Genomic DNA, 26,001 nt, shown 5'->3' on the forward strand with positions numbered 1-26,001 from the left:
ATAGTATCTTCTCTTGTGGCACTTACAGATAGGTGCTGGGGAGGTGACGCATAGTAATAATGATAATTGAATGCCTACTGTATCCTGGTAACTGTGCTAGGTCTTCGGTTTTTTTGTTTAGTTTAATTCTCACAAGCAGTCCTGGAAGATTGGTGTTATTAAACCCATTTTAGAGATTTGAAAACAGGTTCAGAGTAGTATGCCCAAGTTCATAAGTAACAAAGCTGGGGGCCTGAGTCTATGCCTTTCTGACTTCAAAGCTTAACTTCTTATACCTAAATCCCCCTTCTACTTTTCTTTTCTTCTCCCCCAAGAAATAGGTATTATAATTAAATAAATAACTTTGACGTAAAGGTTTGAGCACCTGAGTGGCTTACAGAGCATATACCATTAGTTGCACTGATATATTTAAGCAAATCTATATTATGTGCACACATTGTGAAGTAGAAATTTAAAATGGTGAGCAGTTTTTCTTCCAAATTCATATTCCAGATGGAAACATCTTTCGGCATTACCAAGTATGTAGGTTTATGCACCTTGCACGCTTAATTGTAGTTTAAAAAAAAAAAAACTTTACAGATTTTTGTGGGAAACAGGTGCTGTTAAACCTGGGCAAATGCAGGATGGCTGTTAATGTTGTGGAATGTGATTTTGATTTACTTGGCAGAATTTTTATTTTATAAAAACGACTATTAAAATAGACATGCTTTCCATCCTTTAATTTTGCTCTGTTTGCTGAAATTTGCCTGTAGAATATTTTTCAACAGTTACTAAAAGGGTGTGGAAAAACTGGAAGGTTTCTAGAAGGAAATTGATTCTGAATTCTTTAACAATTTTCACAACCCTGCAACTTACAAAGTTTTTTAAAAAATGGGGATTTTTTTAACCTTCTTACTGCAATTATTTGGAATTCAATTTCCCTGAAATTCCCTTCTCTTTTCAGTACAGCTCTGTATAAAGAACTATATTTAATATTGGCAAAGAGAATAATCTGATGTAAATCTTTTCATTACGTAATTTCTCCTCTAAAAACTTGTGATGGCATCTTATTACCTGTCATATCAAATTTAATATCTTTTTTTCACTGGCATATATGATTTCCTATTATACATTCTATCTCTCTTCCTTCCCCAAAGGAGAGGGGAAGATCAGTCGTCTTCTTACTTTTTTATAAGGACTTTTGCCACCCTCTGCCCATGAATTATTTCAACATTGTTATCTTTTGTTTGCTGCTTCTCCTTTGATCTATTATCTCTCTCTCCTCACTTCCCTTCTAGACCTTTCCTCTGTGTTTTCTGAAACCCCTCTTCAGTGACTATAATATATACAAGTCTTCAACCTCTTTACTATATATGTGTAGTATACAACTGCTAGAGGTGAGTAAAATCTCTGGCTCTCTTCTGAAAGTATCATTTACCCTGGAGCCTTCTGAAGAGGAGACTGTTTCTTCTACATCCCATGTCTCTGGGTCTAGAGAAGGTAATGTCAATTCAAAACCACTTCTCAGTAGCATGTACCTAGTGTTTTGACACTTGAAGTAGATCATTTTCAACACCTCTTTCTCTATATGATAAAATTATTTTCAGTAATAATCATCACATGAAACAGATGATAATAGCCAAAAAAGAAAAGCAGAAAATTTTCTTTTATTAAAAAAAATATACATATATATACTTTTTCTTTTGAACAGTTTCTGTGTGCCCATCTTCAGGGAGCAATTTTAAAGGTTTGTATTTTACTGTACCTTGTTCAAGGCTGATTGTAAATATTTTTGTATCTGAATAACCTTATCTAAAACTACACCAGGAAAAAAAAATGATTCGGAACTAAGAAGAATTGCACATTGCTATCATTGTTTATTTTGAACCTACTGTTTAAACACGGGAATATGTGGGAATATGTTACACCAGACAGTCTGGGGACACAAACTGTGTACAAAGGAAGCTTCGAAGATTCCAAACCATTTGAAATTTAATCAAATTGGAAGTGTGTAGTTTAGTCCACTTCGTTGGGCTGACTGTACAGCTGGGAGTTCTTTGAATTAACTTCCATGCTGATATAATATTTATTAGCATATGCATAATGAAAACATCCTGATTTGAAGATTGCATACATATAGAAATCAAACAGTCACTGCAGCAATTGTTTAGAACTTAGACCAACAAACGATTTTTTTTTCTGGGAGGATTATTTTATCACTGGCATTAGGCATTAGATTGTTTTTAACCCATTTTATTATCATTTTAAAAGTCTCTGCAGATTTATGCACCTCCTTATAGACTGCCCCCATCTTCCTGCCCTGGCTAGGCCACTGTCTTTACCCTAGTGGCTTCATGCTTGTAGTTTCTCTTTTCAGTATTCCTAAATATTCTTATCCCATCATCCTTACCTCTAACCCACTTACCTATGGGAAAAAAATCAAACTGTTGGAAAGATTGGAGCACTGTGAATTCAAGTCATCTATTTCAGTTGGACTAATACATCCTAGATACCTGATTCTCCTTCCACATGACGGTCTTAAACCTTCTCTCTTTTTTCCCCATCCCCAGTTGTCCCTTTCCTTCCTGATAAATCATCCCATTTCTGACTTTATAGAGAAAGTAGAAGCTACCAGATGGGAATACTTCAACCTTCCATCGAAACACATCAAAACCTTTTGTAATCATCTCCATCATCTTCAAAATGCCCTCTCCTTTGTCGACCCTGACCCAGCCCTCTAGTCCTCCAGCTGCTTCCTCTGAAAGTGCATCTGTATAATCAGCAAATTCTCCTGTATCTTCAGGCTTTTCTCAGGGAGTTCAGCCTATCTCTTGCCCTAACTGAACTTGCATTTTCCCTGAGGACCCCATGAGTACCCATTTAGTAGCTATTAATTTTCTTATGTGCTAGTAGATATTCAGATTCAGGAGATGAGATTGGGGTTTTCTTCCTCTCGTTGGTTTTTCTAGATTCTTACCTCTTTACCCTGTTGGCAAAGGAAACATACGAAAACCTATTCCTTTGAGACATATGCTCTTCAGCTTTACCACTCTTTCAGTCTCTCAGTTATAACCCCATTACTCATCATGTGTTTTGGCAACAGAGAAACAAGAAACAGGTGACATAGGAAAGAGAAACAGTCTTTCTCTTTCTATTCAAAATCTTGCTGTTATGGGTGACACTAACACACAAGTGGATGATTCATTCAACACCCTAGCCTTTCATTTCCTTGATCTTTTGGCACCAGTGATCTCCTGCATCCCATAGTTTTTATCTACTCCCCTGGTTACTCTCTGAGTCACGTCATCATTTCTTTCAGTCCACATCCAGGATCTGATTCAAGCATCCTGCTCTCTGATGACTACCTCAGCTCCTTCGGCTTGTGTGTTAGCCTCTTGTTCATTGTTCTTCTTGGTGACCTTCAGACCTGGCATTTTTATCTAGTTTACATTATATGTCCCATTATTTTAGTCACACCTTTGTCTTGCCCCCGCCCCCCGTGACTTCTCATTCTTACAGCCCTGTTGTCCATTTTCTCTGTACCTGCTGCACCCAGGCAGATGTGTAGAGAGTCACGCAATAGTATCATTATAAACTCATGATTAATTACCATTTCTGGGCTCTCAGTAGTGCTCAGCAGTTCTATTACATTTCTTTGTTGAAGTTGTTCTACCATTTGATCGAACTTTCATTCATTTGGGCAAAATAAAACATTGAGTTCTTCATGACCCCTCTCTATCCATCACCCTTCACTTCCAAACCGTAACCAAATCTTTATGATTTATCTCCTAAAAGTCTTCCAAATTAGTCTCCTTTTTTCCATTTCTTATATCACCACGTTAGTCTAAGCAGCCGTGATCTCTCACCTAGATTACTGCAACACGCTGGTCTCACCTTCTCTAAACCATTCTCCACAGCAGTCAGCATATTTTTATTTCCAAAATGCATATTGGTCATTGTCAGGAAAGTTCAAGGAGGAAGGGTTAATTAAAGAAGAAATGTATCAGTTGAAAATCTAAGCAAGTTAACACCTTTGTTTAAAGTCCTTCCATGGTTTCTTATTTCTATTAGGAAAAAAAATCAGACTATGGTCTGACATGGTCTAGAGGGCCCTGCATAGTCTACCTTCCTATCCAGCGTTAGTTTCCTCTCTCGCCAGAACTCCCCTCAGACCAACTATACTGTCCTTCTTTTAATTCCATGAAGCAGCATACTTACCCCTGCAGTGGTTCTTTACATATGCTGCTTCCTTTAGTTGGAACATTCCTTCCCTTAGCTCCTACTCATCTTTTTTTTTTTTTTTAATATTTATTTGTCTGCACTGGGTCTTAGTTGCGGCATGCGGGCTCTTTAGTTGCGGCACGCGGGATCTAGTTCCCCGACCAGGGATCGAACCTGGGCCCCCTGCATTGGGAGCATGGATTCTTAACCACTGGACAACCAGGAAAGTCCCCTACTCATCTTTTTTTTTTTTTTCTTTTTCTTTTTTGCGGTACGTGGGCCTCTCACTGTTGTGGCCTCTCCCATTGCGGAGCACAGGCTCCGGACGCGCAGGCCCAACGGCCATGGCGGGTCCAGCCGCTCCGCGGCATGTGGGATCTTCCCGGACTGGGGCACGAACCCGTGTCCCCTGCATCGGCAGGTGGACTCTCAACCGCTGCGCCACCAGGGAAGCCCCCTACTCATCTTTGAGGTCTCAGCTAAAATGTCACTTTCTCTCAGAAGTCTTCCCTGGCTCTCTCAGTCTTTTTGTCCACCTCTTTTCTGGAATAGTGTTCCTTTCCTTCAGAGTACTTAATTTATAAATTATGTACTTGTTGGTGCAATTATGTGAGCAATGTCTGTCTGCTCCACTGGACTTTAAGCTCCATTGTCTGTGTTTGCTCACCCTTGTATCCCCACCACCTAGCACCATACCTGGCACACAGTGTGAGTTCAGTGAAGAATTGTTGAGTGAATAAACTGTTTCCATAGTGATCAGTTTCTTTCATCCTTCCTGTTATAATGGGAGACTTGGCCCACCTGCCATCCAAGGCAAATCCTCCTCCTGTGCTCTCACCACCTGTAGGATGGAGACCCTGTTCCCTCTCACCTTCTCAGGGCATCCCACTATGCTTCACCATGTTACTGAGCTCTCTTCTCACTGTGGCAAACTTCACATCATCTCCCTTTCCTCACCTTGTCACTCCTGAACTCACACCAGTCTTCCTTCATCTCCCACTGCTTCATTTAAACGTGTTTACCATATTACCAAAGCTACCTACCAATGAATTCATGTAATTACATCCAATAAACATGTCTTCATGTCTCCGTTGTTTGAACTGTCAGCAGCATTTGACTACTGATGATATCTTCCTTCTTAAATTGACACTTTCTCTGTGCTTTTCTGGTGAGACACTTGGTTTTCCTCAAATCTTTCTGAGCAGTCCTTCCCAGGCCCCTTTTCATTTCCCCATCTCTTGTTGATATTCTTAAGGCTCTGAAACAACCCTCGTCTTTATGGTTTTTTTAGGCCATCTCATTCATACCTGGGTTTCAGTTTCCCTTTAAGGTTTTGTAATTCTTGATATTTTTACCCCAAATTTCTCTTAACTTTATGTATAAGGATATTTTTTGTAAAATATATTATCTATATTATATACATGTAAAGTATATACACCTGCTTCTCCTCAGCATTCCCTGTCTCAGTTCATAGACACCACCATCTACCTGGTTACTCAATCAGGAAACCGAAGGGTCATCTTTGACCCCTCTGTCTTCACCACTGTCACAACTGTCTATCACAGAGTCTGGCACTCTACCTACAAATCATAGCTCAAATCTACTCACATATGTTCCTCTCCACTACTGGAACCCTAATCAAAACCATCACCATTCTGGTCTGAACCATTGCAACAGCCTCCTAACCAGGTCTTGTTCCCCTTTATTTACTGCACTGTGGCCAGAGCGGTCTTTAAGAAATATAAACCCCAATTCTGTCACTCTCGTGCTTAAGAAATCTCTAATTAACCTCCCATTGTCCTTAAGGATATAGTCTAGATGTCTTGTGGTTTACAGGACCCTGTGCAGTCTGGTCCCTGCTGACGTCTCCAGCCCAGTCTTCTAGCACTGAGCACTCATACTGTGTTCCTCACCCCACCCCCTAGCTGTCTATTTTAATGTCGCCTGTACTTTTATCAAATTAAGATGACAGCCTCATTTTATCAGTTGCTTAGGCTCAAAACTCTGAAGTTATCCTTGACTCCTCTGCCTCTCACACCTCATATAAGATCTTTCAACAAATCATTTGGCTCTGTCTTCAAAATACGAGAATTCAGTTACTCCTCACCACTTTCACAGCTACCATCCTGGTTTATACCACCCTCTTTTCTTGGCTGGGTCTTTGCAGGAGCCTCTCCATGTTTCCTTTCTTCCTCCCCTGCAGTTTGTTCTCTCAGAGAAGCCAAAGCATCTGTGTCTCTCATCTTTTCAGAACCCTCCAGAGCTTCCCCTCTCGTTCAGAGTAAAACCCAAAGTCCTTACTCTGACCTACTGGGCCTTGCGTGATCTGGACCCATTACCTTGCTGACTTTATCTCCTCTTCCTTTTCCCTCACTCTGCTCCAGCCATTTCTTATCTTGTGTGCCTCTGGCCTGCCTTACAGTTTTACTGCATCCTCATCAACTTGGAATGAATTATAGATAAAGCTTTAGTGTTATTATACAGCCCAGCAGAAAAATGTGAGTTTTTCTTTTTTTAGTCATGACAAAGTAAAACATAGTAGTCTCTTTTACTCTGCCAGGTGGAAGGAAAGAGAGACATGGGCATTTTCAGGAAGTGTGCAAAGGCAGAGAGAAATGAGCTTGGTGTGTTCATGAGACTATGAGAAAACCACTGGAACAGAATAAGGTTGCAGATAACTGACAGTTCAGATCACGAAGGCCTTGAAAGCTAGGCAAAGAAGTTGAAATTTAAAACAATAACTGGTTAGGAAGCAGGGCTGCTAAGTGACATGATAAAAAGTCTTACTTAAGAAGGAAAATAATGATACTACCTTCTAGTGAGTAGAGGACAGGAATGCTGCTAAACATCCTACAGTCCACACAACAACAAAGAACTTTCTAGAGTGGCGATGGGAATGGAGAGATGAGAATGTTTCACAGGAAAAATGGCTTGTCGACCTGGTGAATCACTGCATATATAAAATGCAAAAAAGGGTAAAAATTGAATGCCACTCTAAGCCTGAGTAACTGATAAAAGTTGTGGGAGAAGACTAATCTAGACAGGAGAAAGTAAGTTGAGTTTGAAGTAAACTCGTGACCTCAGAACATACTGAGGATGTGTTGTCACATTTTCTACAAGCACAATGAGCAGAAGTGATCTTAATATGCATAATAAAAATTTTGAATTAACTCTAGCCAGGTCCTCATCCCCAGCTGAGCCATCAAAGAACCAGACGTGGATGTGGGGCTCCGAAGGTGAAAGCAAGAAACTAACCAATTTGGAGTCCTTTTAAAAAATGTCTGGTTTGGGGAGGAGGGGGAAGGGCTTATAATAATTGTATCTTTTGAAAATAAGAAAGGTTCAAAATAAATTTCTTTTACAATTTTATTCCAGATTGATTGTGGCATATCCTTCATATATACATACACACATGTGAAGTAATTTGAATATGTATTATATACAATATTTATATATATATAAATTTAATTTTAAAACATTTCCTACTTTCAGACCATACACATGAATCTCTTTTTCTCACATTTCATTTGCTAGCACTTCAGTAGGTCTACTTTGTAGCCTTAGCTGATGCCTATCATCGTGACCCTTTGGCATTATACTCTTGAAATATTTTCTTGGTTCCTGAAGGAAATATGAAGTTATATTCAATATATTTATTTTGGCATATTCAGAATTACAGAATCTTGGAGACGGATGAGATATTATACCCCATCGAGTCCAATGGGCCATCCAGTGTTTGATTCCCCCCATGTTAGGCTCTAGGGCTGCTGTAACAAATTACCACAGACTTGGTGACTTAAAGTAGCAGAAATTTATTCTCTCGTGGTCTGGAGGCCAGAAGTCCAAAATCAAGGTGTCAGCAGGGCACCGAAAGCTCTATAGGGGAGATTCTTTCCTTGCCGTTTCCAGCTTCTGCTGGCTCCAGGCCTTCCTTGGCTTGTGGCTGTGTAACTCGAATCTCTGCTTCCATCTTCAGGTGACCTTCTCCTCTTCTCTGTGTCTCTCCTCTGTGTCCTTATAAGGACACTTAACTGGAGTTAGGGCGCAACTGGATATTCAAGGATATTCTAATCTCTAGATTCTTACCCTTTTCCCAAATAATGTTGCATTCACAGGTTCTGGGTTTCCAGATATGGACATATGTTTCGAGGGAACCACCATTCAGCCTACTAGACCCCTGAATGCATGGGGGTTTTTTGTTTTATTTTTGTTTTCATAGATGTAGTTTTTCGTTTTGTTTTGTTGAGGTTTTTTTTGTCACACAAAGAGGGAGAGAGGAAGTGATGGGACAGGGCCCAGTGTTGTCCCCCAGAACAGCTTCTGAGGCAAAGGTTCATCTGGATTCATTTTGAAAAAGCAATTTTGGGGTCCGTGTTTCAGGAAATTCTCCAGGCTGTCAGTCTTAGTGCAAACAGCTTAAAACAAAAACCTCCCTTCTGTTCACCACTCAGGGATCTAACGCAAAATGCAAAACAGACCTGTTTGGAAAACGCCTGACCTTAAAACAAGAGTGAGGCCTTTAAAGATGCGTTACATACAGAATCTCCCAGGAATCAAGTCTGCTGCGACTCCACAAAACCAGAAGCACAGAATAACATTTCCAACTGTAGAACTCCTGGCTAACAAAAAAAGAGGAGGATCACAGAAGACAGGCAGGGGGTCCTACCCGGACACCTGCCTCTTCGTTTTGTTCTGAACAGACTCATAAACTGGAGCGTAGAAAAGCGGCCTCGGGGGTGGGAGCAGATGCTCGGTGGTTGCGGCTCAGTCTCTGGGGAACAGAGGGGCGGCTCACTGTTTGCCCGCCTCTCTGCCCGGCCTCCTTTCTGGCTGATCTCTGCTGGTCCCTGGGATCCCTCCTCGCCCAGCACCCCCCGTGCCATGGCCCTTCTGTCGCTTCTGCTGCAGGCCACCACGGCCACGGCCCTTGGCCGCCACCTCCTCCTTGACCGTGTCGATGATCTCATTGGGGATGCGCAGGTACTTGATGGTGCTGCTGCGGATGTAGCACTCGGGCATCAGCCAGAAATTGTCTCTGTCCCTGGACTTGCAGATCACCTCACGCAAGTTGATGTTCATCCAGTTGTCACAGCTCACTAGATGCCCATTGTATGCCTCCCCGTTTTTGAGCTCGACCAACAGTGGGTGATTCTGAGCCGTTTTCAGCAGCCACAAGTGAAGCATGGTGCCAGCAGGGACTGGGCTCCCCGCCACTTCCACCACAGCCGCCGCAGCTCACCACATGGTTATTATTGGTTGACCGGCCTCTGCTTAGCTTCCTCTACCCAAGATCTTTTGGATTTTGACTAATTCTGTGGTGACATCAACTTTCCTGTAACTTTTTTGCCATCAACTTTGGGTTTTCCTGCTTGATGCCATGAGAATAAAACCAGCTTTTTTCCTCTCTGAAAGTCCTTCATTTGTTGTCCATGAGACTTCTGCCCTTCAGGCTAAACACCTGTGGTGCCGTCAACCATTTCTCTCAAAACTATGGCTCCCATTCTCCTATTCATCCTGGATGTTCTTCTCTAAAGGACCCAGTGACAATAGAAAGAATACTGAGTGTATAACTGAAGACCTAATGCTGAGGTGTCATATCTTTTCCACTAAGTAGGTGACCAAGGCAAGTTAGTTTCTTTTAAATAACAAAAGCACTGGACCACTCTGCTTCACTGCATGCTTTTTATAGTCAAATGAGATTATTACAAAACCTATAAGAAACATAACCTATAAGAAAGGTTCCAGTTATTTATCTGTATGCTTCTAAAAAGAAATATTAACTCCCAGAACTAAACGTAGATCTGTCAGTATCATCTGACACAGTACTGATAGTTGGCACTAGCACGTTCCCTGGTTATCTGCTCTCTTTCTGTTAATACAGCCTGGGATTACATTGGCTTTTTGGTACTCATGTCATAATTCTTTAATCACACGGAAATTACTAGGTACTAAAGAGCTCCAAACCATCTTCACAGATAATCTATTTATTGCTTTCTAATTCATTGACTTTTACCACGTAGGGTCAGTGAATTTTTCAAACAACTTGGAAATATAATTTAATTTGGAAAAGAATTTAATATTGCTCATTTTAATTGCATTTTCTGTAAAAGTATAATAATAGGAAATGTATACTTATTCCTCTAGTTATTGAATCTAATACTCCCTTAAATTAATTCTGTTTATGGTGCTAAGGACATTTTTCTGGCTGTACTTGAATGACCACATTCTTATCTAAACCTTCTGCAGTCTGCTAATGAGATTCTCTATGTATATTGAATTAAGATGCCTTTGATTTGTATCTTATGTCCTGATGGTAATAGGTTTTACCCTTTTAGATGGATTTCATTTTTCTAGATTGCTTAGTAGATCTATAAATCCATGTACTTTCGCAGAGTAAGATGACTGTGTAATGGTTGGAAGCTATTATACTGTTCAACTTGACGTGACCCCTTAAGAATTTGAAAGCAACATAAGATGTGAACTCTGTCCTAATATTTGATCTGTCTTAAAGTTTCCCTATTAGAACCTTTGGCTCTAATCACTCTTTAGATTTGTTTTAATGGTACATACACACCTTGGGGCTCTTTCTTTCTATAAAGAAGCCCCAATGAAGTAATAAAGTCAATGTCATAAGATCCATTCATCAGGATTCAGAGGCTTGGTTTTCAATGTATGCTTATTTCAGTTTACTTTTCCAACATTTGAAACAGTTTCTGCATTTATAACTTGGAAATGGAGATATTTGTGAGTTCGGAGAGCTATGCAGATAGTCTACATGTAATGGTTTATAGTATAACAACTATACAGCATAGAGCGTTAGGACTCTAGTAGATTTCTTCATACTTGTCCCTTTGTTGATATATCCTTTCAGTTAGGTAGTTTCTTTGCAGGCTACCCCATACAAGTTTGAAGGATTCCCAGATACCCTGTAAAAGCCTGGTGTGTTACACTTTACTTATCCCGAATTTGCTTTGCTGTCATTTTTAATGCATCTCAATTTAGGGCCAAACTGTATGTCCTAGTTTAATTTTTATAGCTTCAATTAAATACAAAGCTATATCTTCTTGATGGGTGTATGAAGCATTTGGTGTTCCACTGTAGAGAATACAGACAGATCATGACTTTGCTCGCTCCCCAGTGCCTGTAATTTTACAGTACGACAAATTTACCTTTTGGACATTACGTAATCAGCAACTCGAGAATTTAATATAAAGCTTTAAATTCTGTTTCCTTTCTTTCATTTTCCCTAGAAAACAGTATCCTCCAAGCATTATGGAATGTATCTTTTCCTCAGACAATTAAAACACAATTGAAATTAAGAATATCCAGTAATTGTCACCTACCATTTATTTCTGTAAGGTTATGTTATTCTTAAGAATAGTCAGATATTGCAAAACTAAGCAAAGTAAAGTTTCTTCTTGACCCTGTCTAAGTTGTGATTGATCTGTTTGTAGAGAAATCTGTTGCAGAGGCCAAAATGCATGCTTGGTCTTGAGAATCGGGAAAATATGACTAGAACATAGATATACTCTAACCTTTTCTTCTTCATTTGCAGGAGTAGGAAAAGGGAAATAGTGAAGGAAACTTACTCCCTAAAATAACTCATCACTTTTATAAAGATCTACAGATCTCATGCCTTTGTTGCTTCAGTGAATCAGGTTAAAATGGAAAGTCTTATGAGAACTCTATGGCATGAGTACATTGCCTTGGAGAAGTAACATCCAAATAGCGACCCCTGCGAATGTGAATGAATTTTTGATGAATTTTTGCTTATTGGTGCTGTGGATTTGACTAGCCACCTCAGAAGCAACAGAAACCTTAGATATCGCTTTCATGTCTGATATTTTTCTTAATCTTCTGTCCCTTTAAGTAGAAGTTGAGATGTCAGGTCCAAAGTATAAGAGGAAAAAAAATTCTAGGATCTTAATCTCAGGGTGGTAGGTTTATGATATATAAATATGAGACATAGTGGCCTCAACTCCTTGAGAATAGTGGGTCACTTTCTTATATATTTGTCCCTTATTGTATGACCTGTTCAATTTTTTCTTCGAAACAAAGCAGCCATCATTCTGATTTGACTAACGTTATGAAGATATTAAGATAATAGGTTACAATGACTATATAAGTGACTTAGTCCAAGTCTTCAGATGTTTATGCTGTATGCAGGCAACTTCTGCCTTTGTCAACAACTTGGAGGTTGTTTTACTCAAGTTTTTTAAAACTTCTGACCCTACTTTACCTTTTTTAGGTTTCCATTATACCCAAAAGGAGGGGAGAAGTTGCAGTTTGATTACGGTGTCTATCTTCTGAACAAAAACATAGCACAGGTAAGTAACTCCTCTTTACTCCCCTCCTACTTGCCACATGCAGCCTGCTTCCTTGGATCTCTGACCCTCTTTATGAGTAAGTACTACAGTTGACTCCTATTTAACTAGCTACAGTGATAATGCAAAGTTGTTTTTTGGCCACAGTCCTTTTCTGTGCCATTATAAATACCACAAAGAAGCAATGTGTACAAATTGCAATCCTCCGGCTAAACTCAGAAGCCATTTACTGAATTGTTACCTGCTAGTAGACTGTACTTGAATGTGTGGGCTTTATAACCTCTTGCCTCTACAGCTTGACTGATAATAGCTTTCTTCTCACACAGCTTTCTTCTCTTAGACCACTTCTGGGGGCTCATTTTGATTGGGAGTTTACGGAGTAAAGGTTTACTGACTTTGGCAAGTCCCTAATAGTCTCCTCATCTATTATCTAGGGCCCCAAAGAAAAGACCAAGCACATGGTCCTTCCAACCCAGCTTGGATTTTTGTGGCTCTCCTAACATCACACCAGTTCGTATCTCACTTAATGCCTTTCCACATGCCATAGAAAGGCTATCAGATGCTTGGGTTTGCATTTTCCTGAAAGAAATATATAGCATTGCCTTAGCTCACTTGGCTCTACTTCAAGAGGTAGACATGCTGTAAATTTTCTAGTTGTAAAGGAAGATCAGCTTCAGCGCCTTGTTTTTATTTGGACATCCTTCCAATTGGAATATCACATGGATGAGATCCCACTGTTTGGCTGTTCTTTAGTGACATTATCAGCTGTATCCTCAGACCTTTCCTTTTTATAGAAGCAGTAAGGTTTGTGATGCTTTTGTTTTTATGAGCCTGCGTTGCCTTTTATCTGTATGATTCTGAAGACTCACTGAACAATTCCCATATTCATTTCTGATGGATCTAGAATAATTCCTCCATGTGGTGTCATCTTTGCCTTTCTTCCCCTCATCTAATCTCAGTTTAATGTTTTTTAAAAAATTGGTTTTTATTAAGACTCTTATACTTTTCTGATACTGGATCAAATTTCTAGTTTGCAGTCCTCGATTAATCATTTGCTTATAACCTCACACTCATACTGCTTTTATTGTTACTGCCATCCAGCTTATGTTCATTGCAGGCAAGCAGCCTTGCTCACAGCCCCTGGCCCATGACTCATCTTTCCATGTGCCATTCTTCCCACAACTGATGATTTCCATCCCTCCATTTTTGGCAGAAGAGTATCTCAGTCTGGGAAACAGGACCTTAATTTCAAGGATACCTAGCTCACATTACTGATCACAGATGTCATACCATAGAGAAGGTAGTACTTAGACAGAAATGGTCAAGAAGGGGCCAGACTAAGGATACATTAAGGGAGAAGAGGTCTAAGTAAATTAGAGAGTACCTCCAGTGAAGTCAGCCAAGGTGGAAAAGAGTACCTGGAAACTGGGGTCCAGAGTGTGGGAGTCAGGATGTCAGGAAGGTTGGCCTCATTTAGTAGAACTAAGTTCTGATCAGAGTTCAGAGATTCTTCTCTCTTTGCCCTATTTCCTGTTTCTTGCTTTAAGCACATAAGGCCTAAGATCAGAAGTCTGTTGGAAGTTTCCAGGTGAAATCTACTCCTAATTAAGGCTAGGGCTGAAATCCCTGGATTTCCTCATAAATCCCAGCTTCAAACACACACATGCACATGCACACACACTTCTTTCTTTCTTCTCAGGGCCCAATAGGAATGGCAAAGTATGGTATAAAGGGGTGCTAAGAATAGCCCAGCTTGCTTTGAGAACAAGACCAACAGGGAGGCTGACTATGTGCAGTGGAAAATTTGGGACAGCCAGCCCTTCACATCAGACTCAGCTCTAGCCCTGTTTGGTCCTCATTTTAGAGCACTTCCCAGGTAGCTTCTGATTTTATTCTTAACTGAACCAAGGCCACGAGTATGCGGAACTAGTTTTATTCATCTGTTTAAAAAATGGATTACTTCTAGTAATTTTGTATCCTCTGCAACTTTATACTCTTTGAAATTGAGAGATTACATTTGTGTGTGTGTTTAATGGGTTAACCACACAAACTCTATAGGGAGCAAGTATCTTGCTCTCTGTAGTGTTTTTTCATCACTGTGATGGCAGTGATGGAGATGACAATGAAGGAGATGACAATAAACTTCTTATAAACAGACTTTCTTAGGTTTCAGGGTTCATTCAGAAAGCCTCTTCTGAGCATTTAGAAAGAAACCTCTAGCAAATTTGTGACCTTCAACTTTTTTCACTTTAACTCCATTTTGTCTTTAGCCTTACTACCATCACTTTCTTACATTTCAACTTATAACAAATCAAAGAACCTCTAATTATTATGGCTCCTAACCAGGTATTATATTAATAAGATATTTCCAACTTGTGAAGGTTTATTTTTATATACATATATACCAATACATGTTGTCAAAGGGGAGTTTGTCTTCTCAGTCAGTCCCATTTGGACTCTAGAGATGTGAACAAATCATACTATTAAAATGGTCCCACCTCAGTAATTTATAAGCCACGTTAGTGGAGGTGGATGAAAGCATTGGCATGTGTTAAAGTGCCAGAGAAAAAGGAGTGAAGTCATTTAATACTGCATCCATAACTTGGTTGAGGATTTGAATAGTCAATAGGACCTTTCATCACAGCCAGAAATAGTAGTAAAATCACTTTTTTGGTAGAGGAAATGACAGAATTTAGTAGTATTTGTTACTTCAGTATTTGGGATCAGTCCAGCTCAAGTTTTGAAAGCACAAGCTTAGAAAGACAGGCCTTCAAGTAGAATTCCTCAAGTGTTGTTTGAAGAGCTGAGAGGGTTGGTAAGGTCTGCTTGCCCTCTTCTTGTCACTATTGTCTAAAGGGGTGTGTGTGCTGGGTTGGGTACTGAAAGGGAATAAAGCAAAATACCTTGTTCTTAGCACCACTTACTAATATTTTTCAAGTGCCAGCCCCTTTGGCTGGAATTAGTCTTCCCTGTTGGGCAGCCTGCAACACTATAGGCATGGGTCTGCTAAATTTCAGGTACAGTGTAATTATTCTTGATTTAAGAAACCAGCTCCTGCCATAATTGTCAGTAAGTTTATAAGGACATTATATTAGTATCTGTGTATAGCACAGTAGTTTGCTTTTAGTTCCTAGAGCATAAAAAGTAGTAAATCAAAAATTATAATACTTGTACCGTATGTTTGTGGAAAGCTTTATAGTTTATGATATACATACATATATATCCATGTGACCCTCATCATCACCCTGCAAAGTGAAAAGGGCAGCATTTGATCCAGCATTTCCACTTCGGGGTATTTGTCCAAAGGAAACAAAAACACTAACTTGAAAAGATACCTGTACCCTCCATGTTTATTGCAGCATTATTTAAAATAGCCAAGACATGGAAATAACCTAAGTGTCCATCAATGGATGAATAGATAAAGAAAATGTGGTCTGTGTACGTGTGTGTACATACACGCGCACACACACACACACATATACACAGTAGAATATTATTCAGCCATGAAAAGAAGGAAATCCTGGCATTGGCAACAACATGTGGATGGACCTTGAGGGCATTATGCTAAGTGAATTAAATACCATATGATCTCACTCATGTGGAATCTAAGTTAAAAAAAAAAAAAACCCCAAACTCATAGATAAAAAGAACATATTGGTGGTTATCACAGGTCGGGGTAGAGGGTGGTAGAAATGGATGAAGGTTGTCAAAAGCTACCAACTTACAGTTATAAAATAAGTCCTGGAGATATAATGTACAGCATGTTGACTACAGTTAATATCGTATTGTATATTCAGAAGTTGCTCAGAGTGTATATCTTAACAGTTTTCACCACGAGAAAAAAGAAAGTTTGTAACTATGTGTGGTGATGGATGTTGACTTATCGTGGTGATTATTTCACAATATATACATACATCGAATCATTATGTTGTATACCTGAAACTAATATAATGTTATATGTTGCAGTATATTATGGGAGATGAACTAATGGATTGAATGTGGGAGATGGAGGAAAAGGAGTAATCAAGAATGACTCCTAGGTTTTGTGTATGAGCAACTGGATGTATGAAAATGCTGTTTATTGAGATGGAGAAGGGTCCAAGAGACAGGGGTTGGGAGAACCAGAAGTTCTGCTTTGGAAATTTTAAGCTTGAGTTGCCTTTTAGAAATCTAAAGCAGAGTCGTCAAGTAAGCAACAGAATATGGTTCTGGAACTCAGGGTGGGAGGTCAGTTACTAGAGGTACAAATTTGGTAGTCATCAATATAAAGATGATGTTTAAATCCATGGAACCAGGTGCGATCAACCAGGAAGAGAGTGCAGAGCTAGCCAGAGCAGAGAGAGACAGATGCAGACAGAAACATGCCGTGGGATTTAGCCCTGGGAAATCACGTTTAGATGTTGGATAGAGGAGGATGATCCAGCAAAGACTGTGAGGAATGGCCAGTTGGGTAGAGAGAAAACCAGGAGAAAGTAATAATTTGGAAACTAAGAGAAGTAAATTTCTGGAAGGAAAGAGTAATCAACTAAATATGTGAACTCTGTCAGATGAAGTATCCAGTGGACTTGGGAACATGGAAGTCATTAACGAGCAGTTTCAGTAGAGCAGCAGGTGTGTTGAAGAGTGAATAGGAAGTGAGGAAGTGCCATTGATTATAGACAGCCCTCCTGAGGTGTTTTTTGTGCAGTGAGATAGACATGTGGGTTCATAACTGGAAAAGACTGTAGGTTTAAGGGAGGTCTTTTGGGTTTTTTTGTTTTGTTTTTTATTTGTTTTGTGGGGATGTGGAACCTTTTTGGTGTGTTTTATTTTTTAAGATGGGAAATATCAGGGCAGGTTTATATGCTGATGAGAGTGATCAAATGAAGAGAGCAATTGCTAATACAAGGTAAAGAAGGGATACTTGAAGGAGTAAAGTCTTAGGGAGAGGGAAAGGAAATTGGTTTCAGAACATGAGTTTGTTGACCTAAGATAGAAAAAGGGGCACTTTCAGCAAACTCATAGTTTCAAAACAAAACAAAAAGACAAAAACCAGTTTAACTTAAGAATGTCCTTGGGGCTTCCCTGGTGGCGCAGTGGTTAAGAATCCACCTGCCAATGCAGGAGACACGGGTTCGATCCCTGGTCCGGGAAGATCCCACATGCCGCGGAGCAACTAAGCCTGTGCGCCACAACTACTGAGCCTGCCCTCTAGATCCCATGAGCCACAACTACTGAGCCCGCACACCGCAACTACTGAGCCCACACACTACAATTACTGAACTACACCACAATGAAGAGTAGCCCCTGCTCACCATAACTAGAGAAAGACCATGTGCAGCAGCGAAGACCCAATGCAACAACAACAACAACAAAAAGAATGTCCTTGATTAAGCAGTAAAAGTTATTAATTATATTAAATGTTGACCCTTGACTACATATTTTTTTAATATTCTGTGTGATGGAAAGGGAAATAGGCATAAAGCACTTGTGCAATTGAGTTGCTAACTAAACCAGCTGATATTTTTCATGGAGCACCATCTTGAAAGATTGACTAACACAGCCAACTATACAGGCAGGTATTTGGCAGACATGTTCTGCAAAAATGAATGAAGTGAGCCTCTTAAAGGAAATCAACTGATGATGAGATTCAAGATTTTGAATGACAGTATCATTAGTATGTCGGAAAACTTGCATTTGCCACCATGACCTTGACAGCTTCCCGTTTCTTAAAGGTGATTTTGATGAAGTTGGTAGTGATATTTAACAAAAGAGATTACAATATTTTATAATGAATGTGTCAGCATTTAAAATGTATATAACTCAGTGAGCCAGTATTTTCAAAATGACCAATGTATGTTGCTATGAAGTCATATACAGCTAAAGATCTCTTCAAAGTGCAAAAACCCAATGGATTTTTTTTTACATATATAAATTTATTTTATCTTACTTATTTTTGGCTGCGTTGGGTCTTCATTGCTGCGCGCAGCCTCTCTCTAGTTGCGGCAAGTCAGGGCTACTCTTTGTTGCAGTGCGCAGGCTTCTCATTGTGGTGGCTTCTCGTTGGGAGCACGGGCTCTAGGTGCATGGGCTTCAGTAGTTGTGGCACACAGGCTCAGTAGTTGTGGCTTACAGGCTCTAGAGTGCAGGCTCAGTAGTTGTGGTGCATGGGTTTAGTTGCTCCGCAGCATGTGGGATCTTCCCGGACCAGGGCTCGAACCTGTCTCTCCTACATTGGCAGGCAGATTCTTAACCACAGCGCCACAAAGGAAGCCCACCCCAATGGATTTTAATGTAACAGCTGCAAAAAATATATTGAAATGGCTTCAGATTCTACATTGCTACTAACCTTTAAGAAGCTACTACTTGTTAAGTTTGGAGGTAGTATCAGAGAAGAATATCTACAATTATCTGAAAAAGGCTATTAAAATACTCCTTTCTTTCCCAATTACATTTTCTCATGAAACAACATGTGGTAACAAAATGAATGCAGAAGAATATATGAGAATCCAGCTGTCTTCTATTAAGGCAGTCATTGCAAAAGAGACTTGCAAAAATGTAAAACAATGTCACTCATCTCACTAAATTTCTTTTTTTGAAAATATGCTTGTTTTTCATTAGAAATGTTATTTATATTAACAAGTAATAGATTTCTATTATTATTTTAAAGTGAATTAGTAAATACTTAAAAGCCTTTTCAGTTTCATATTTGTATATGCCTACATAAACAAAAGCTTTTTGGGGTCCTCAATTTTAAGACAGTAAAGGGATCTTGAGACCAAAAAGTTTGAGAACCACCGTCCTAGAGAATGTAGTCACCCAGCTTTCCTATAAAACATCTCAACTGCTCATAGTCTGATAAACCAAGACACATGTGTCAGTTCCCCAAATGTGGAAACATTATATAAGAGACCTACAAATTTGAATTCTGGTAGTACTGTGCAATACAAATCATCAGGCCAGCAGCTATCAGTGGATTCTTCCCTATTGCTTTTGAGTTTCCTTGAGCCAGGCTTCTCTACTTTCTTGAAAGTTCAGGGACTTAAGAGTAATACTTTGAGGGTGTAGTTTACAAATATTAATGATGATTTAAATTTGTATTGAACTTAATGGCTTTTGGTATACTTACACTTCTGTATCTCATTTCATACCTTGTGAAGTACGTTGACCAGGTCTATCTTCAGTTAAGAGATTGAGTTGCTGCTATGCTAACTTATTGAGGGTGATGAAGCTATTAAATGACGAACAGAATTCAAGATCAAATCTTCTGAGGTCAGATCCAGCTATATCCCACTTTGTTTCTTCTTCTTTTTTCTTTTTTAATGTGGGCCTTATTACAATTCTATGAGGTGGATAAAGCACAGACATCTGCCTTTTTACATATGAGACCCCTGAGATCAGGAATTAAGTAGAACTAGGATTAGATCCTGGAGATTTCATGACCTCTCTTCTTTTTACTCTTTTACCTCTCTTTTTTCTCAGTTTACTTTAAGACTTCATAGAAAGTAACAGTAGCTTCTCCTTCCAAAAACAGTTGGAAACTTCTGTTCTGCCAGGGACATGGTCTTTCTGTAAAACTTGACTACTCATGGGGCCCACAGTGCACAGCTATTTAGAAGGGATCAATGCCAGTTTACACCCAGCAGCTTAAATTCATGTCTATTTCTCTAACATACAGTTCAATATATATGACACATGAGGAGAAAATGCATTTTTATTTTCTTAATTCTTCTTGGAATCAAGAATACAAATTCCGAGGGTATTTTAATAGTCAAAATGCCATCATTCCCTCCTGCTGCCTACAAAATTGCCAATAATAGAGTAGAAACTATTTTTTAAAAGTCCTGTATCTTAACAACAAACAATTTACTGAGATATAATTCACAAACCATACAATTCACCCACTTAAAATGTATAATTCAATGTTTTTTAAAATATATTCAACTAGTGGTGCAACTATCACCCCAGTCTGCTTTAAAATATTTTCATTGCCCATAAAGAAACCCTGTACTCATTAGCAGTCACTCCCTGTTCCCCTAAGACTTCCGACCCTAGGCAGCCACCATTCCACTTCTGTTTCTATTCTGGACATTTCATGGAATAGAATAAAATATGTGGTCTTTGTGACTGGCTTCTTTCCCTTAGCATAGGTTTATGGTTCATCCATATTGTAGTATGCATCAGTCATTGCTTTTTATTAACAAATCATTTTGGCAATTCAAAGATGTATATGGTTATACCACATTTCATTCATCCATTCATCAGTTGATAGACATTGGATTGTTTACACTTCGGGGTCATTGTGAATAATGCTGCTATGAGCATTAATGGATAGATACAAGTTTTCTGTGGGGACATGTTTTCATTACTCTTGGATATATATTGGTAGATATTGGGTTGGCCAAAGAGTTCGATCCGGTTTTTTCATAAGATGTTACGGAAAAACCCGAATGAACTCTTTGGCCAACCCAGTACTTGTGAGTGGAGTTGCTGAGCCATATGGTAACTATGTTTAAGATTTTGAGGAATTGCCAGACTGTGTGTTAAAAGCAGTTACGCCATTTTGCATTCCCACCATCGATGTATTAAAGTTCCAATTTCTGTCCTTTCTATTATAGCCTCCTACTAGTAAAGTGGTATCTCATTGTGGTTTTTTGTTTGTTTTTAACATCTTTATTGGAGTATAATTACTTTACAGTGGTGTGTTAGTTTCTGCTTTATAACAAAGTGAATCAGCGATACATACACATGTGTCCCCATATCTCCTCCTTCTTGCATCTCCCTCCCACCCTCCCTATCCCACCCCTCTAGGTGGTCACAAAGCACCGAGCTGATCTCCCTGTGCTATGTGGCTGATTCCCACTAGCTATCTATTTTACGTTTGGTACTGTATATGTGTCCATGCCACTCGCACTTCATCCCAGCTTACCCTTCCCTCTCCTTGTGTCCTCAAGTCCATTCTCTATGTCTGTGTCTTTATTCCTGTCCTGCTCCTAGGTTCTTCAGAACCTTTTTTTTTTTCAGATTCCATATATATGTGTTAGCATACGGTATTTGTTTTTCTCTTTCTGACTTACCTCACTTTGTATGACAGACTCTAGGTCCATCCACCTCACTGCAAATAAATCAATTTCATTTCTTTCTATGCCTGAGTAATATTCCATTGTATATATGTGCCACATCTTCTTTATCCATTCATCTGTCAGTGGACACTTACGTTGCTTCCATATCCTGGCTGTTGTAAATAGAGCTGCAGTGAACATGGTGGTACATGACTCTTTGAATTATGGTTTTCTCAGGGTATATGCCCACTAGTGGGATTGCTGGGTCATATGGTGGTTCTAGTTTTTAGTTTTTTAAGGAACCTCCATACTGTTCTCCATAGTGGCTGTATCAATTTACATTCCCACAACAGTGCAAGAGGGTTCCCTTTTCTCCACACCCTCTCCAGCATTTATTGTTTGTAGATTTTTTCATGATGCCATTCTGACTGGTGTGAGGTGATACCTCATTGTAGTTTTGATTTGCATTTCTCTAATGATTAATGATGTTGAGCATCCTTTCATGTGTTTGTTGGCACTCTGTGTATCTTCTTTGGAGAAATGTCTATTTAGGTCTTCTGCCCATTTTTGGATTGGGTTTTTTGTTTTTTTGATATTGAGCTGCATGAGCTGCTTGTATATTTGGAGATTAATCCTTTGTCAGTTGCTTCATTTACAAATATTTTCTCCCATTCTGAGGGTTGTCTTTTGGTCTTGTTTATGGTTTGCTTTGCAGTGCAAAAGCTTTGAAGTTTCATTAGGTCCCATTTGTTTATTTTTGTTTTTCTTTCCATTTCTCTAGGAGGTGGGTCAAAAAGGATCTTGCTGTGATTTATATCATAGAGTGTTCTGCCTGTGTCTTCCTCTTAAGAGTTTTATAGTGTCTGGCCTTACATTTGGGTCTTTAATCCATTTTGAGTTTATTTTTGTGTTAGGGAGTGTTCTAATTTCATTCTTTTACATGTAGCTGTCCAGTTTTCCCAGTACCACTTATTGAAGAGGCTGTCTTTTCTCCATTGTATTCTCACTGTGGTTTTGATTTGAATTTCCCTAAAGGCTAATGATGTTGAGCATCTTTTCATGTGCTTATTGGACATTTGTATATCTTCACTGGAGAAATACCTGTTCAAACCCTTTGCCCATTTTTAAATTGGGTAATTTTTCTTTATTATTGAGTTGTAAGAGATCTTTATATAATCTAAACACAAGTCCCTTCTCAGATGTATGATTTGCAAATATTTTCTCCCATTTTGCAGGTTGTCTTTTTCACTCTCTTCATAGTGTCTGTTGAAACACAAAGGTTTTTGGTTTTGATGAAGTCCAGTTTTATCTACATTTTCTTTTCTTGCTTATGCTTTTGTTGTCGTATCTAAGAAAGCTTAGCCCAAGTACTTTTAGGTTTTCTTCTGTGTAGTTTTAGCTTACACATTTAGGTTTGTGATCCATCTTGAATTAATTTTTTTTATATAGTGTAAGGAAAGGGTCCAACTTCATTCTTTTGCATGTAGATTTCCATTTAGCCCAGAAAAATTTGTTGAAAAGACTACTCATTACCCATTTAATTGTCTTGGCACTCTTGTTGAAAATTAATTGACTATAAGTGTAAAGATTTATATCTAAACTCTAAATTCTGTTCCGTTAATATATATGTCTGTCCTTATGCTAATACCACCATATCATTTTTCTTTAAAAGATACTCTTTTCAAAAATAATACATTCCAGGCTTCCCTGGTGGCGCAGTGGTTGAGAGTCCGCCTGCCGATGCAGGGGACATGGGTTTGTGCCCCGGTCCGGGAGGATCCCACATGCCACGGAGCGGCTGGTCCCGTGAGCCATGGCCGCTGAGCCTGTGCGTCTGGAGGCTGTGCTCTGCAACTGGAGAGACCACAACAGTGAGAGGCCCGTGTACCGCAAAAAATAATAATAATAAAATACATTCCAGTTGTAGAAATTTTTTAAAGTACAAAAAGGATAGAAGAACAGAATTTTTAAAATAGTCTTTTAAAATTTACATACACCTTCTGGATATTCCAAACTTTTTTGTCTTTTCCTTTATAGTTGAGATAACATTATATATACTGCTCAACTAAAAACTCTCTAAGTCAATATTTTTAATATGTAGTATTTCATTTATGTGCATAATGTGCATATATTATCATTTATTTAACCGTTCCACTAATCTTGGACATTTGTTCTTCCATGTTTTTCTTAAAAATAAGGTTTCAGTTACCATATTAGCACTAATAGGTGTTCTACATATACATATATAATTTGTTTCTGCTCTGTAGAGTTATGTTTTCAGATATAAGAGACAGTAAGGTAAATATTGAAGCACTTTATTGTGACAGAAATCCTGTCTCTTAAGTTTTTCCATGGGCTCTACATTGTTTCCACTAAATCAGTTCAGACTTAAGCTTCATACTGCTGTGGACAAAGAGGATTTTCAGTCACATCCTCACTTTGAAAGATGATGATGATCTCCTCTACTCATAAGTATTCCTTGGTGGGCTTTTTTCCTTTTTAATAGTAGAACAATTACATTTTCGTGTACGTGTGTAATGTAAATCCACAAATATCTGAGTGAGCTGTGCAAGGCCTATGAGAGGCTGACTTTACCCCAGGGTGTTCATATTTGGGGATAAAAAAATATGCACACTATGTAAATAGTTAACTAGTACAAGGCATGCAGTGATAACTGTCAAAGGAGAAGTTCCAGTCAAAATGCGGTTCTGGCTCTCAGCAGGGAGAGTCCCAAAGATGTGGATGCGCTTCCCACCGAGGTGATGAGCTTGGGCATGTAATACAATTCACTGCACCTCCATTCCCTTATTTCTGTAAAGGTTGGATACTCATTATAGGATTGTTGCAGGGACAATAAAAAATGAGGGTTAAGTTTGTAGCTCAGGCTTTGTCTGCAGAAAGGGTACTCAGTAAATAGTAGCTGCCATTTTTTGCACTTCATGTTGTTGTTATTCTTGTTGGGCTCATGTGGAGCGGGAATGCTTCAATAGACAGATACGGCACCCGAACTGGAAGTTCAAGGCAGGAAAGCATCTGGCTAGTGAGAGAGGAGGAGAAGCAGAGGTGCAAAGGAAGGGCTGTTCCAGCCTGGCTGGAATAGGTTACCTTAATAGTGGGGATAGGAAAGACATTTTTGACTGACCACCATTGGCCCTGGCACCATACTGTTACCAGTTGTTATACTTGGAACTAAAACTGGTCTATGTGAGCTCCCTGGGCATGTTTCAGATGTTTAATAAATATTTATTGAAAGAATGAGTGGTGAATGAGTCAACCAGGAAATTGTTCTTTCCTTCCTTACGATTGATAGTTAATGAACTTATTTCTATTTAAATATGTGTGTGTATTTAAATATATATTTAAATGCATCTTGACTTATGTCTGTTTAAATGGAGGCTTTAACGGAAGTAGAAAAATCACGTATATAGTTGTTTTTCAAAAGTTCCATTCTGTATTTAAGGGATAACATACTACCTTTTTGAACTTGCAAATGATTGGTTAAATGTTCTTGTATTAATTTTTTAAAGAATCATATCAGTTATTAACCAATTTACTAAACATTTTTAATGATACATTGGCTGTGATCACTGTACTTTCAAGTGCTGAGGGTGATAAATTAACAAGGTAAAATAATTTATTTTTATGTCAGTTGGACATTTTCTCCTACTTTAAACTGAAACTAGAAATCCAATGCCAAAAATATCTTTCCAAATGAAAAATAAAAGTTTTAACTCATTTATATAGCTTACTTTAGGGTACAGAGATCTTTCACATATATTACCTCTTTTATCCTTTTCAAAAGCCCTAAAAGTGTTGGTATTATTATCCCCACTTTCCATTTAGGTAAACTGAGACTCTGAATAGTGAGCAAAGAAATTCAGATCCTCATCATCTCACTCTAAGTTCAGGGGACTTGCTGACTTCCTTTTATTAGTCAGAAAGAAACATTAAATAGCAGGTTTCCCTTTTGTCTGTGGCTACCTAAGAGCCAAGTAAAAATTTAGCACCTTACTTGGTTTAGCATCTTTGATAACTTCTGTCCCTTCCTTTATCCTAGTTGTTTTTAAAAATTCACTTTAGGCCTTTATTCTGCATGTTTTAATATTTTAAGCTGGCAAATTTTTTTCTTTAATTAAAGAAACAAGTTGCTTATTCAGTAATGATGTGAGCCTTTTCCGAGGCACTCCTATGAGTGACATTTGTTGCTGGGAGAAAAATATTTAAAGAATGCACCTCAACTGAAATAAAATATATAATGCTTTGTTCAGAGAAGGTAGAATATAAATTCCAACTATTTTTTATGGCTAAGCCTCATGAAGTGAATTATGAGAAATAATACGTATGAAAAGTGAATTTGGTCTGATTTTAGTTGGCATCAAAGGGACCAGCGTAGCTTAGGTTTAAGCTATTTAAAGAAATGAACTTCAAAAAATTGT

The 26,001-nt window shown here is 38.7% G+C and overlaps 2 protein-coding genes across 5 annotated transcripts in view; one reads left to right on the forward strand and one right to left on the reverse strand.

Annotated features, from left to right (window-relative positions):
• The window catches only part of UVRAG (UV radiation resistance associated), a 317,503-nt gene that overhangs the window by 219,131 nt on the left and 72,371 nt on the right, over window positions 1–26,001 (forward strand). For all 4 annotated transcript variants that reach the window (XM_079928279.1, XM_079928281.1, XM_079928282.1 and 1 more), the window contains one exon: window positions 12,449–12,527. In XM_079928279.1, the coding sequence (XP_079784405.1) occupies window positions 12,449–12,527 (79 nt within the window). The remainder of the gene's footprint in view (window positions 1–12,448; window positions 12,528–26,001) is intronic.
• LOC307190961 (U6 snRNA-associated Sm-like protein LSm4) lies at window positions 8,938–9,384 on the reverse strand (the record flags this gene model as incomplete). Its single annotated transcript, XM_079930477.1, has 1 exon — window positions 8,938–9,384. The coding sequence occupies one exon, from the start codon at window positions 9,382–9,384 to the stop codon at window positions 8,992–8,994; it is 393 nt and encodes a 130-aa protein (XP_079786603.1). The 3' UTR covers window positions 8,938–8,991.

Source organism: Stenella coeruleoalba (genome assembly GCF_951394435.1).
Source record: "Stenella coeruleoalba genome assembly, chromosome: 8".
Classification (NCBI taxonomy): domain Eukaryota; kingdom Metazoa; phylum Chordata; class Mammalia; order Artiodactyla; family Delphinidae; genus Stenella; species Stenella coeruleoalba.